This window comes from Benincasa hispida, chromosome 8, assembly GCF_027475165.1.
Source record: "Benincasa hispida cultivar pf3 chromosome 8, pf3_genome.v1.1, whole genome shotgun sequence".
Lineage (NCBI taxonomy): Eukaryota > Viridiplantae > Streptophyta > Magnoliopsida > Cucurbitales > Cucurbitaceae > Benincasa > Benincasa hispida.
The window spans coordinates 28,221,268-28,234,256 of NC_143485.1; the positions used below are offsets into that span (position 1 = coordinate 28,221,268).

General features: G+C 31.9%; 2 protein-coding genes across 2 annotated transcripts; both read left to right on the plus strand.

Annotated features, from left to right (window-relative positions):
* Positions 1-4,185: 4,185 nt before the first annotated feature.
* LOC120082401 (uncharacterized) lies at positions 4,186-6,916 on the plus strand. The gene is made up of 2 exons (XM_039037563.2): positions 4,186-5,039; positions 5,180-6,916. Exons 1-2 carry the CDS (start codon positions 4,548-4,550, stop codon positions 5,189-5,191), a joined length of 504 nt encoding a protein of 167 aa, XP_038893491.1. The 5' UTR covers positions 4,186-4,547; the 3' UTR covers positions 5,192-6,916.
* Positions 6,917-6,995: 79 nt separating this feature from the next.
* On the plus strand, positions 6,996-9,244 carry LOC150034481 (uncharacterized). Its single transcript, XM_090316141.1, has 2 exons — positions 6,996-7,673; positions 7,993-9,244. The coding sequence occupies exon 2, from the start codon at positions 8,600-8,602 to the stop codon at positions 9,119-9,121; it is 522 nt and encodes a 173-aa protein (XP_090172267.1). The 5' UTR covers positions 6,996-7,673; positions 7,993-8,599; the 3' UTR covers positions 9,122-9,244.
* Positions 9,245-12,989: the final 3,745 nt, after the last annotated feature.

Genomic DNA, 12,989 nt, shown 5'->3' on the forward strand with positions numbered 1-12,989 from the left:
AATAGTGCCCAGATCATTACGCCTTTCGTACGGGTGGGAACTTACCAGATAAGGAATTTTTCTACCTTAGGACCGTTATAGTTATGGTCGGTGGACTGATTCTACTATAGAGGCCAACGATAGACAATAACTCCCCCCGATCACAGCTTACAACTTTCATCGTACTGTGCTCTCCAAAGAGCAACTCTTCTCAAAATCTCAAAAGGTACAGAGTTAGAATCCCATTCTAACTAAGAATTCTTGTGGTTCCTGAAACCCGAGTATTCTTTTTTTTTTTTCTGTGGACTTATGAATTATAAACACGAAGGTCTGTGTTTTTGGCACTAATGAAATTTCAAAAAAAAAACAAAAGAATAAGAAAAAAAGTATTTAAGTCATAGTCTAATTGATCTAATAATCTATGAATCTATTTGACATTAATTAGAATTCTATACATAACTTTGAATTTCCTCGAGCCGTACGAGGAGAAAACTTCTTATATGGTTCTGGAAGGCTGTTGAATCAAAGATTGAGGAAGAATACCAGCTTCAACTTATGTTTACCCAGGACGGTGTGGGAGCAAATAGTGGAATTTCCTAATATTTTGAGCGGATGAATATGAAATTACTCGATTCCAATTTGCATCCAACTTTTATCCATGTTATACAATGAGCTTAGAGTAAAAATGTGGTATACTTCTTTGTAAAAAGTAATTAAGAGACTACCCGAAACCAAATTATTACTTAAAGCTAATTTATTCAAAACTTTTGGAATAATAGCTATTATCAACATCAAGAGGATAATTAATCGAGATTAATTTTCCTATTATGCAATCAAGAAAACGTTCATTCCTTTGCAGCCACGCAAGATAAAATTTAAATCTTAGTATAAATCTCATTAGGATCATGTAAAATAATGTAACTAACCCAAAGTTTACATGTAAGCAAATCAAAGATTTTAGAGCTGGAAAATAAATATAGAACCAGGGAAAACAATGTAAGTTGTTGAAGATACCTCAATGCTAGTGGTCTCAATATAGCATTCCATGCACCTAGAGATGCAATTGCTCTCGCTCCCGCTTAGGATACTAATAATCAAAAGCCCTCCAATATAATGTAGAAGACAAACTGGAGTAAAATGAATATAACAATTTGAATCATAAATTTGAACTTGAGTATCAAAATAGTAAAATTATTGCCCTCTCTTTTTCTCCCACTTCCACATATATGTCATTCATTCATTAGAAGAAAGTAGTAACATATTGGTTTGCTAAGAAATGTAAGGTAAAATGAAGTAAAACTTAAAGAATCCTTTGGAGAAAGGAAGAGAGTAGAGACAGAGTAGGTCCATAGAGGAAACAATGGATGGGAGAGAGAGAATTTAGCAACTTCCATCAAAGGACCATCAGGCAACTTCCATTAGCAAGAATTACAAAATTCAAAATAAGTTAATTTGTTTTGTATCTATCAATGGCTACCTTTTTCCTTTTTTAAGATTATGAACACACATATAAAACCTACTTAAAAGAAAAAGAAGGTTTTTCACTCGGATTAGCCAACAGTTGTGAAATAGGAAATCCATTTAATAGCAATACAGGGTCATTCCTAGACGACCTTAAGCTCCCTAAGCCAAGCAGTATGCAGAGGGCAAGGGTCAGGTTTTCCTACAGTAATGGTTTTCTCAAACAGAATATATAGATATCAGAATCAAACATCAACATTGGAGGAACGTTCGAAAATGATTAATAATTTCCTTCATGGGAAATGGAAGAAAGGTTGTGAATGGAATAGATGAGCAGTTTCCTACTCATATTGAATATATAATGTCTTTGAGATCATAACGAATCAAATAGTTCAAGCTAAATGTTGGGAATCTTTCAGGCAATCTGTGATTGATACGTGCTTTTTGAAGGAAACTGTTGAAGAGATAATAAACTCCTTTGTAAGTCTCTTTCCCTTTCTCTCTACCCTGCTGATTTCTCTCTTTCTCTAAACAGCTGGATCTCTATAATTTTATGGACAAATTTGTTTCTCACGAAGCTGATAGCTGGTAGAAATACAAGCTATTGCAACTTTTTACTTAGAATTATAAGGGTTGATGAGCAGAACATGCGTTGATATTGCTAAGAATTCATGTGGAATAATGAACTTGCATTGATCAGCACTAAAAATGCCCGCTAACCCTATATCATGCATTATCTTGCGTCAAAGTGTCTATTTTGTAGTTGTCGTAGGACTCGATCGCATGTGTTGATCTCAAACCATCGCAAAATTGATCGCATGCGCTGATCTCAATAAAGAAAAGTCGATCACATGAAATGTCGCAACTACAGAGTGATAGCCATGATAGAAGGTATGATCGCAAAGAGTGGGTGGATTGCGTTGATCCTTCAAAAGAAACTATTATGAACGCATGCCTCGGGAGTATCAAAGCGAAAAGATCATGGTGGCATTCTCACCTACCGCATCAGTAATAACAGTTATTCAGAGCAGGATTATCAAAGTTGTCGGCGTTTGAGCTCTATAAATAGAGCATTGAAGCCCAAATTCAAGCATCCAGGATTTCTACCTTGGGCAATCCTTGTGATCACAGATGAGAGCATGAGCAGAAATTCTTTGAGAGTTCTTCATTTCCACAACTTCCTCCGATTGACAACCGAAGCTTCGCCAGAGATAGAGCTCGAGAGAGACTACTCCATCGTCCATCCATTGCACCACCAGCAGCCTTGACACACATCTGATGGAAGCAAGAGATTGCCTACATCTAGCCTTCCACCTCTCTTTTCACCTTTGTATTGTATTACATTTTGGCTTAAGACATTAATAAATTTTGTAATCAATGCATCTCTTTATCCTTCAACATCATTTTCATCATCTTCTTCTACTTTATCATCTTTTTCTTCCAACGCAATGAGATAAGTGCATATTGCAAGAGTTATCGCATACTCAATCATGCGGCATAGAGATATGACGCATGTAGTAAACCACCAAGAGGTGTGTGTTGCGCGAACATACTGAATCAATCCCGTTTACTTAGTGCGAGGCTATCACAATGCTTGTCTATGAGCGGAATAGTTATAACCAACTGCCCGCGAGAATAAGTAGTGAAACTCATTAAGCAAAGTAAGCAGTGTTCCTAGAGATAGGAATAATCTTATGCTCAACGCAACCATGCGTTATAGAGATATAAAGCATGTGGCTGACCACCGAGAGGTGTGCGGTGCATTAGTGTGGCGAGCTGGGATTACCCTTACGACCAAACTTAAGGACTTGGTGATATCTTCTCCACAACTCTACTTCTCCATGCATCTCATTACGCGTTAACAGTTGTCGCATCTCTACAGATTTTCATAGTCAAACTTCAATTGTTCAGTCTGTTTAGCTAGGAGTAGGAGTAGTATATAGTTAATCAATTTCTTTCTTTTTATTTTTATTCTCCACCTCAAATACATTACTTTACAATCATCTTTTAGTTGCAAGTCCCCATGTTCGACCTCGGATCATCTTGAGAAACTTGTGATCTCGTTATACATGGCGAGAGAGCAAGAAAACTTGTGACAGAAACGCATGATCATCGCATACATGATTAACGCATACTGCATACTATTCATATCATTCCATGACCATCAACGCATATCGATTAACGCAAACAAATTTATCTCCAACAGAAGCCGAGGCAAGTGTAGAAGGAAACAGTTGGATAGTTCCTGTTTTGAAGGGACTACAGAGATCATCCCCTGATGGATTGAAAATAAACTCTAGAATCGGTACTATATACAAATGTAAATAATTCTCTTCTTTTTGACAACTATGTAAAGTATAATACATGATCATTCCTTAATTTACAGAGAGAATACATAGAAAAAAATCAATCAAAAACCAAAATCAATTGAAAACCACACCATAAACCAAACAGACCTAATCATAAACGTCCAAATTATTGACAAAGTCAAAGTAATCAAAGTTTCAAAGTTTTTTTAAATTTCCTTGATAAAGAAAATAATATATTTTTCAAATATTCTTAATATTCTTTGATAAATATAATATATTTTTCAAAGATTTTTAATAATTTTCGATAAAGAAAAGATAATTATCATAGGTTTGTTTTAATGTCTTTTGATAAATATAATATTTTTTTTCAAAGGGTTTTCGATCTCTCTAATTAATGTAACATTTTTCAAAGGTTTAATGGTCGAAATAGGCCAACTTTTTTTTAGTGAAGTTTTGGTTTTTGGATATTTTGGACAATCTTCTCAATCAAAACTTGAAAAAGTAGGAAATAGGTTAAGAAAATGTAGTTTTTTTTCTTATAAAAAAATGTTTATTTTGAAAGGTGAAAATCTTTTTAGGTTAAAAACAACAATTTTCCCAAACATGGAGGAATGTATTTTTGGGTTGGAGGATAGAGAGAATAGAAGCTTTATTAGTTGAAGAAGCAAAGAAATAGTGTTTGTGAAAATCTTTTGTGAATGAGATGCTACATGTGTCTGTGTGTGTGTATATATATATCTGCATTTGTACATGAGGATTAATAAAAATCAAGACTGAAAAGAGGAGAGGAAAAACAGAATGGAACCTTCGGAGACAACGGAACCGTTTTGTTACGGGGCAGTGATAAAAGAGCAATGGAAGAAAGTGAAGGAAGAATTAAAAGACGAGACGAAGATCGTGGCTGCGATGACAGCCAGCAGAGACACGGCGGTGCATCTAGCGGTGTACAGCGGAGAAGAGGAGCCGCTCAGATCATTGCTGCTGCACATTTCCGGAATGGACGAAGTGTCGTGGAAGAACAGTTCCGGAAACACACCGCTGCACGAGGCTGCCATCGTGGGGAACCTGGCCGCCGTCAAGCTGTTGGTTGAGTTCAACAAAGAGGATCTGCTGGCGTTGAATGATCCCTGGGAAACTCCTCTGTTTTCAGCGGCAAGATGTGGACATCTTCACATTGTTAATTACTTCCTAGAAGATTGTGATGATTTCTTCTCTCGATCCTCCAGGAATTGGACCAATCGGAAGGGTACTCCCATCATTCATGCGCCGCCATTCAACGTGAAAATTTTGGTTTGTTCTTTTTCTTTCTTTTTTAATTCCTTTATACAAAAGTTTTCACTTTATGTTTCCCAGCTGGTTTTAAATATAGATAAAGATTTTTATGTGTGTTTGTGTAGATATTTGTAAATGGGGCTTGCTTTGGTTTACAGATGTGGTTCTGAAACTGATTGAATTTGATAATTCGCTGTTGGAAATGGTGGATCCAGCAGGCAATACGGCTCTTTATGTGTTGGCCAATATGCCTTTCGCTTTTCGAAGTGGATACCCCATGAAACACTTTAAATCAATTATCTATCAACGTAATACTCTTCTTACTCTTTCTTTTAATGCATATTTCAAGTTTCATTTTTTATAACTATATTATCATAATTCAATTATATTTTCCTTTTAATTTTAATTTATGTATATCTAAAGTTGTGATTTTTAATTCATATATTATAGCTTAGTAATCTATATTATATGACTTTTAAGTATGTGGGGACGGTGTTATTCAAACCACAAACATTTTGATCACTCACACATTCATATATTATTTGAGTTTTGTTTGCTTTGATAACATTATATGATTTAAATATTAAAAATTATATTTATATGAACTTATGCTTCCTTACGTAAATTCTTGTGTTTCTTATCAACTCTTAAAATATAAACAATGATTTGCTTTAATTTTATAACCATTTCATTTAATTTTAAAATTAAGCCCATTTTCTTCTATTTTTTTTACAATGATTTGCTTAAAATCAATGAATTCTTAATCAAATTTCGAAAACAAAATTAAGTTTTTAAAAATTAATTTTTTTAGTTTTCAACATTTGACTTAATTTTTTAAACTATAGACAACAAAAGAAAAAAAATGGAGGTGAAAGTAGTGTTTATAAGCTTTATTTTAAAAAAGAAAAATAAAAAAGCAAATAGTTACCAAGGATGTTTAAATTATGTGTTACCCATGCTTATATAATTTATTATTAGATCTATCATTAGTATACCATATCACGAGTATTAAAAATCGTACAACATAATCGTTGTTTGATTTACAGTATAACAATATTTTGCCACCTATTGTTGGAAAATATTTTCTTACATATATTGCCATTGCTTTATTTATTTATTTATTTTTGAAATAATTCGCCATTGCTTTATTAATCTTACACTAATGTCACATTAAACCATATATATATGTACTAGAAAGATTGAAAAAAAAATGATAGAATTAAGAGGATACATTGTGATATATCTTGTGTTATGACAGTGCTTCCTAGTGAGGATATCTACAAATATAAGTATTCAAATTTTTGGTCTTTCAAGAAGGATGGATCTGAAAGCTCCATTATAAAAGATAAGAATGAAGATTTAGATGCTGGAAGTAACTCTAATTCTCCACATAATTACTCTAATCCTCCACATAAATATTGGCATTCAAATTATTGTAAGTTTTTTTTTTTTTTTTTCTATTTTATAGAGTAATTGAACTTGACCAATATTCACCTTTGTTTTTTATTTGAAAATAATCCCTAGATATATGATAAATTAACTCCTTTAATTCTTAAACTTGTCTTATTATAATGCCTATTTAGTCCCTCAATTAAAAAAAATTATTCAATTAAATTCAAAAGCTTAGAGTTTTATGATACATCAAATTCAAATTTATAGTTAACCAATCAATTAAAATTTTGTATTTTTTTTTTTGTCTCTATATTTTGGAACTTGATCTACTTGAAAAAAATGGAAAGTTTATGCCTCGTTTGGTAACCATTTCGTTTTTTATTTTTTATTTTTTTAAAATTAAGCATATTTTCTTTCATGTTTCTTTACCGTGATTTACATATTTCTTAAGTATAATAGTTGAATTTCTAGCCAAATTCAAAAAAAAAAAAAAAAAAAAAAAAAAAAAACAAACAGAAACAAGTTTTTAAAAGCTACTTTTTTTTACTTTTTCAAAATTTGATATGGTTTTTTAAACCATTGATAAAATAAAGGAAGAAATTTGGAGGTGAAAATAGTATTTATATGATTAATTTTTAAATTTAAAAAAAAACAAATGGTTACCGAATGAAGCCTTAAAAATTTATTACACATTTTTAAAAGTTCAAATGTAAAATAAATACAAACTTCAAAGTTTAGACAATAAAGTAATTCAACTAAAAAAGAATACATGTGCCCCTCGACTTTGATGCCGTGTTTAGAATCTCATGAATTTGAGGGATTTCAAGTCATATAGACAAATGAGTTTTGTTGTTGGTCACTGCAAGAAAGAGAATGATTTGAAATCTTAGGTTGTTTTTATGGACTTTCTTGCCTAAAATAATAAGATTTTGCATGATTGTTTAGGATTTAGATATAAATTACTTATTAAACCATGTCCAGTTCTCAATTAACAAATTCAACTAAAAGCCTATACTAGTAATTAATTAAACTTCTCAACTTTGTTTCCTTTTTCTAAACATCCATTTCAAATATTTATACTTCAAAGAAGTAAAAAGTCTAAAATTATTTCTTGAATTTCAAATTGTAGGTTTTAAAACCATTTCTTGAATTTTCTTGAATTCAATCGAACAAAGTGAAAAATTAAATTCTTGTGCAATGTTGCAGGGCTACATACTTTACACTTTTTGATATGCATATTTTGGAGATTCATCTTCTTTGGTAACTCTTCTATTCCATAGTTAATAAATACATATTTGAGAGTCATTTTGAAAGTATTAAAATGAGTTTTGTCCTTAAAAATATAAAAATAAAGCCATTTTGAAAATAATAAAGGGAAATTTAACATTGATAGAATTTCTATTTGGGGTCGACTTGTACGAGATTCTATGAAAAGAAAATTAAAATTTTGGTATTTTGTGTAAATAGTTTTGATTATTTTTTTTTATTTTTGAAAATTTGGGAATAAGGACTTAAAATGGTTATATAAGGATGGGCTACATTGTGACTTAATAATAATATAAGAATGTTTACTGGATAGGATGGCCACATTCGAGAGGGTTGTATGATAAAAAACAGTCACATATTAGCCCTAACCATCACCAAGATGCTTTGTCCCATAGACCGTTCATGGAGCAAAAAACAAACGGAATTGATGAACACCGAAGGCGGCGACATGGGCGACCGAGACCTAGAATTCTTAAGAACCCAACAACCGATCGAACACAACCAAGGAGAAATCGAAGACATCAAATATTACGACTGCCACGAAACCCCTCTCCTTCTCGCTGCTGCCAAGGGAATCATCGAGATGGTCCAACAAATAGTGGAAGTTTACCCTCAAGCTGTTGATTACGTAACAATTAACCAAAGGAATATGCTCCACATGGCCATCGCTCACCGTCAAGAACTCGTCAACAATTGGATTAAACAACATAGACTAATCATGTCAAGGCTAGTCAGACGAATCGACAGCTTGGGATTTACAGCACTCCACCACGCAAGCATCCTGAAATCCTACAGCAGTGGGACTCACGGCCCTGCTTTACAACTCCAAAAAGAGCTCAGATGGTACGAAACTGTACAACGCGAAATCCCTGCGATGTACGACGTCCACCTCAACCACAAGAAAATGGGTGGCTCGTGAGATGTTCAACAAGACACATGAAAAACTGCTTGACGATGCCAAAGAATGGCTCAAGAAAACCTCCGAGTCTTGTTCTGCTGTCGCAGTCCTTGTGGCCACCGTCGTCTTCGCCGCTGCCTACACAGTCCCTGGTGGCCTCAATAGCAAGACTTTCTCTCCTATTCTCCTATCCGAACCTATCTACATTGTCTTTACCATCATGGACACTATCGCCCTCGCCACCGCACTTATATCGGTGGTTCTGTTTCTATCGATTCTAACCTCCCCATTTCAGATGGAGGATTTTCTGAACTCGTTGCCCACTAAACTCTCGATTGGATTTCAGTTACTGTTTATCTCCGTGGCGAGCACGATGATGGTGTTTGCATTGTCCATGGTGTTGACGATGAAGTCGGAAGAAATGAAGTGGAAGGTGAGTTTGGTGTATATTGCAACATTTTTTCCGGTGAGCATGTTGGTAATAATTCAGCTGCCTTTGTATGGCCAATTGGTCAAGGATGGTTTGAGAATTGAATATGCATGAAAATAAAGTGCACCGAAAGTAAAAGATAGAAATGCAATCGACTGAAATCGCTCTAGCTTAGAAGAATAGAAATGCCGAATGTAATTTTGACCAATCGAATTATCAAAGCATGCTTTTAGCTTTTCACCTATGCTTAGTGCAATTGATTAAAATAGCCAATATGAATAGAAGAATCCATTATAAACACTTGAATCAACTGCATTTCCGCTTTATGGATTATGCTAGGATGAACATTTAATTTAATTTCGCCTAATTAAACATTCAATATGGTTTTCTCTAGGTCAATAGAATAATTCTTTTCATTATCGACCACAAATTACAAGTTTATCTAACCTTTTGTTTCTTAGAGATTGACTTATAATTTCATATCACATATAATATGTTAATTTAGAGCATCTAACTATACATTCTCAAAGTAGTTTGTCACACATTCATTAGAAGATACAATCCACCAAGCAATTTAAACAGAATCAAAGGTACGTAAAATTATTTTTATGCCCCTAGCTAGTTCATTAAATGAAAAAAAAAATGTAAACAAAACTTTATTTTCACCAAATTTTTCCTACCAAATTTATTGTTTAACCAAACATTTAAACATTTGATATTACAAGGTTCTCTTCATATTTGTAGAAATCAATCACGTTAATCTCAGAGTTCGAGGTTTATGAGTTTTTCAAGTTATGATTTTGTATAATTCAATAACCCAAGCGTGAATCCCTTCGTTAAAACAATTCCCTCGGTCAAATTCTAAAATTTTTTAGAGTACATTTGGGATTTATAGTATCAAATTCTAAAGGTTAATATTTCTCGTGAACTAAAATTGATTTTGGAGTGTAGATCGAAGTATCAAACAAATTGATTGTTATATTGTTGAATGATCACTGCTTTAAAAGCAAACTACGACTTGATCTTAATGTTAAATCATTTATTGCCTATTGCTCCTCAAGATTAGCACTGATGGGATTAAACCATTTGATCCTGCAGCGGAAGCGATTGAATCTCAATCTTTAATTCTGTACTATAGCAAGATCTCCAGAAAATCTTCGCTATGAGGGAAAAAAAATCAGACTTCTGGAGAACTGCTCTCTATATGATAATATTAAGAATGAAGTTTCTATTTTTTTTTTCCTTCACTCTATAAAACCCTTTATATAGGTTAAACCTAATTAATTATAATTATTCATTTTAATGTCTCATATTAAAATGATTAATTATTTAAATCATATTTAACACATTAATTCTCCTATTTTAATTTGAATCTCATTCAAATCAACATTATAATAATGTATTTTACAACATAAATACTTATATTTTATCCAATACAACAAAATATATTGAATGACAAGTTGAAATCTACTAAAATCTATTTAAACAGTAAAATAAATATAATTCAAGTTGATATATATTAACTTTATAGCGGAGGTTCATATCTACATACCTCATTTGTTGTACTAACTAAACATTTATATTAGGATTATCCAAAAAAAGAAAGAAAGAAAATCTAGTAGGATAGCAATTTATATGTCAAGTTTCAAATTTTCCTAAAAATATAAGATTCAAAATTATTCTCTACGTATATTTATAACATGATCACAGAATATATTGAATCATGAGACGAAAAAAAGGAATAAGTCTGATATGATATGTTATTAGTGGGATATTTATGGTATATAATAGTAAATAAAAACATGTGCTTCAAATTATAATAATATATTTTAATACATAAATACTTATATTATATCCAATATAAATGCATTTTCCCTTATTTAACACATAAATTTGAACATTCCAAATTATTTTTTCAATACCTCAGATCTCCATCGATCCCTTGTGAGCTAGCAAGGGTAACCTACATATTAAAAGCTCATGAGGAGCTTGAGAAGTGGAATATGTCCTTTGGTTGCAAACCACTATAAAACTTTTGGTGTCAAATTTTTTATTTTTTTCCTATTTAATCTTTCAATTAATTTGTTATTATATTTCATTAGATTAGATTAATTGTAATATTTGTACTTCAAGTTAATTGTTCATATTTGTTAATTTTGATAGGTAGCTTTTATATTTTCATATCCAAGCTTGTCATTAGAATCATATAAGGTGTTTTAAAAGGGTTAGTTTTAATTTTTTTTTTATTATTATTATTTTGAAATGAATTTATTTGTATAAAAATTTTTCTTGAATTAATTACTTAGCAAAAGTATCCTATTTTATTTAATTAGACCCACATTAAGAAAATGTTTTAATTAGTTTGAATAAATTCTATTCACTCTAAGATTGTCATACCAATAACACAATTCACCATTGAGGAATGTCGTCTTTACATCTATTTGATATATTAGAAAATTCCAAATAGTTCCAAAGGCTATCTAAGTTGTATAGTAGTTATTTTAGTCATATAAGAGTATGTATCTCAATATTCAACCTTTTATTTTGCGTACACCCCACATCCACTAATCTAGCTTTAAATTTGACAACTAAACTATTTGGTCTAAATTCCTTCATAAACCTAAAGAGATCGTACTTGAAGAACTTCTAGATTTCTCCATAAGATGCTACATCAAATAACAACCCTAAATCATCAAATCAAAATTTTTCCTTTTCAGGATCACATACATACTCAATAGTAGAAAGAGAGAATTTTCTAATTTCATATCATCCTTTAGCAATCTCAAAAATAGAGAACCAAAATATATCCTCTCTCAAAATTTCTGCCATGTTTTAAGCAGAGTAAGTTAAGAGATTTGTCTTCTCTGTTATACTCCTAATACATTTTTTATTTACAGTCAACCTATGGCGGTTTCAAAAAATCAAACTAAATCAACTGTATCTATTGAGGATGTTTGTTATAAAAGCAAATATGAATAAATGGAAACAGTGAAGAGGCTTGGGGCATGATTTAAAGGAAGAAGATGAAGGTTTGACGTCAACCCATTTTCCTTTCCTTTTTCTTCTCTATAATCAATTTCACATTCTCTTCTTCAATCAACTCATTTTCTCTTTCTTCAACGATTTTTATTTTGATCTCAATTTTTCTGCTGTCATCTGCTATATTGCAACCATGGTTGACAGAATTTGTCGCCTAATTTCGAACCAAATAATTTAAGTGTTTCTATCTTACTTTGTAAAAGTGATATTACAGGTCGAACTTAGGGAAATCGTCAAATTTCTTTATTAAATTGTTTATAGGCCGAAGTAACCGAGTGGAATTTGGAATTGGTTTGTTCAATTGCAAGAAAAACAAATAAAAATCAAATTCAATGATTAAGTAGTTTAGCCTAAGATTTCGAGTTATTCCCCATATTGTAACTTGATCATAGATTCATCGAATTAGTTCCTATATCGTCTAAGTTTAGTCAACTCACCTAGAAAAGCTAGGTGAGAGTCCAATTATTCCTATATCGTCTAAGTTTAGTCAACTTACCTAGGAAAGCTAGTGAGAGTCCAATTATCTAATTAGTAAATTTAATTAGATGAAAAGTATCCTAATTAATTTAGACTAACTGCATTAAGAATTGGGATTATGCTAAGGTGAATATCAAATAGGAAAAGCCTAAATCGATATTCAACACGATTCTTCGTAGGTCGATTAGAGCATTATTCACTATTAAAAGCAATAGTAAGTTAATCTAACCTTCTGATGCCTTATATCAAATACACAAAAAACATAACTCAAAGATAATTCATGGAATTATAATAAAGTGATCAAAATCTCACAAGCTACAATATCGAGGAAAATTTACTCCACCTAAGCTAGATTTAATACCTGAGCCCACAATCTTCATGATGGACATTGAAGAATCGTTTGGATACATTTAGAACCCAAAATATAGAAGAAAGTAGAGAGAAAATTGGGGGAATTTGGTTGGAA

Excerpts from the sequence above, each read along its gene's own strand:
- LOC120082401 (XM_039037563.2), top strand. The coding sequence starts at position 4,548 with ATGGAACCTTCGGAGACAACGGAACCGTTTTGTTACGGGGCAGTGATA.
- LOC150034481 (XM_090316141.1), top strand. The coding sequence starts at position 8,600 with ATGTTCAACAAGACACATGAAAAACTGCTTGACGATGCCAAAGAATGG.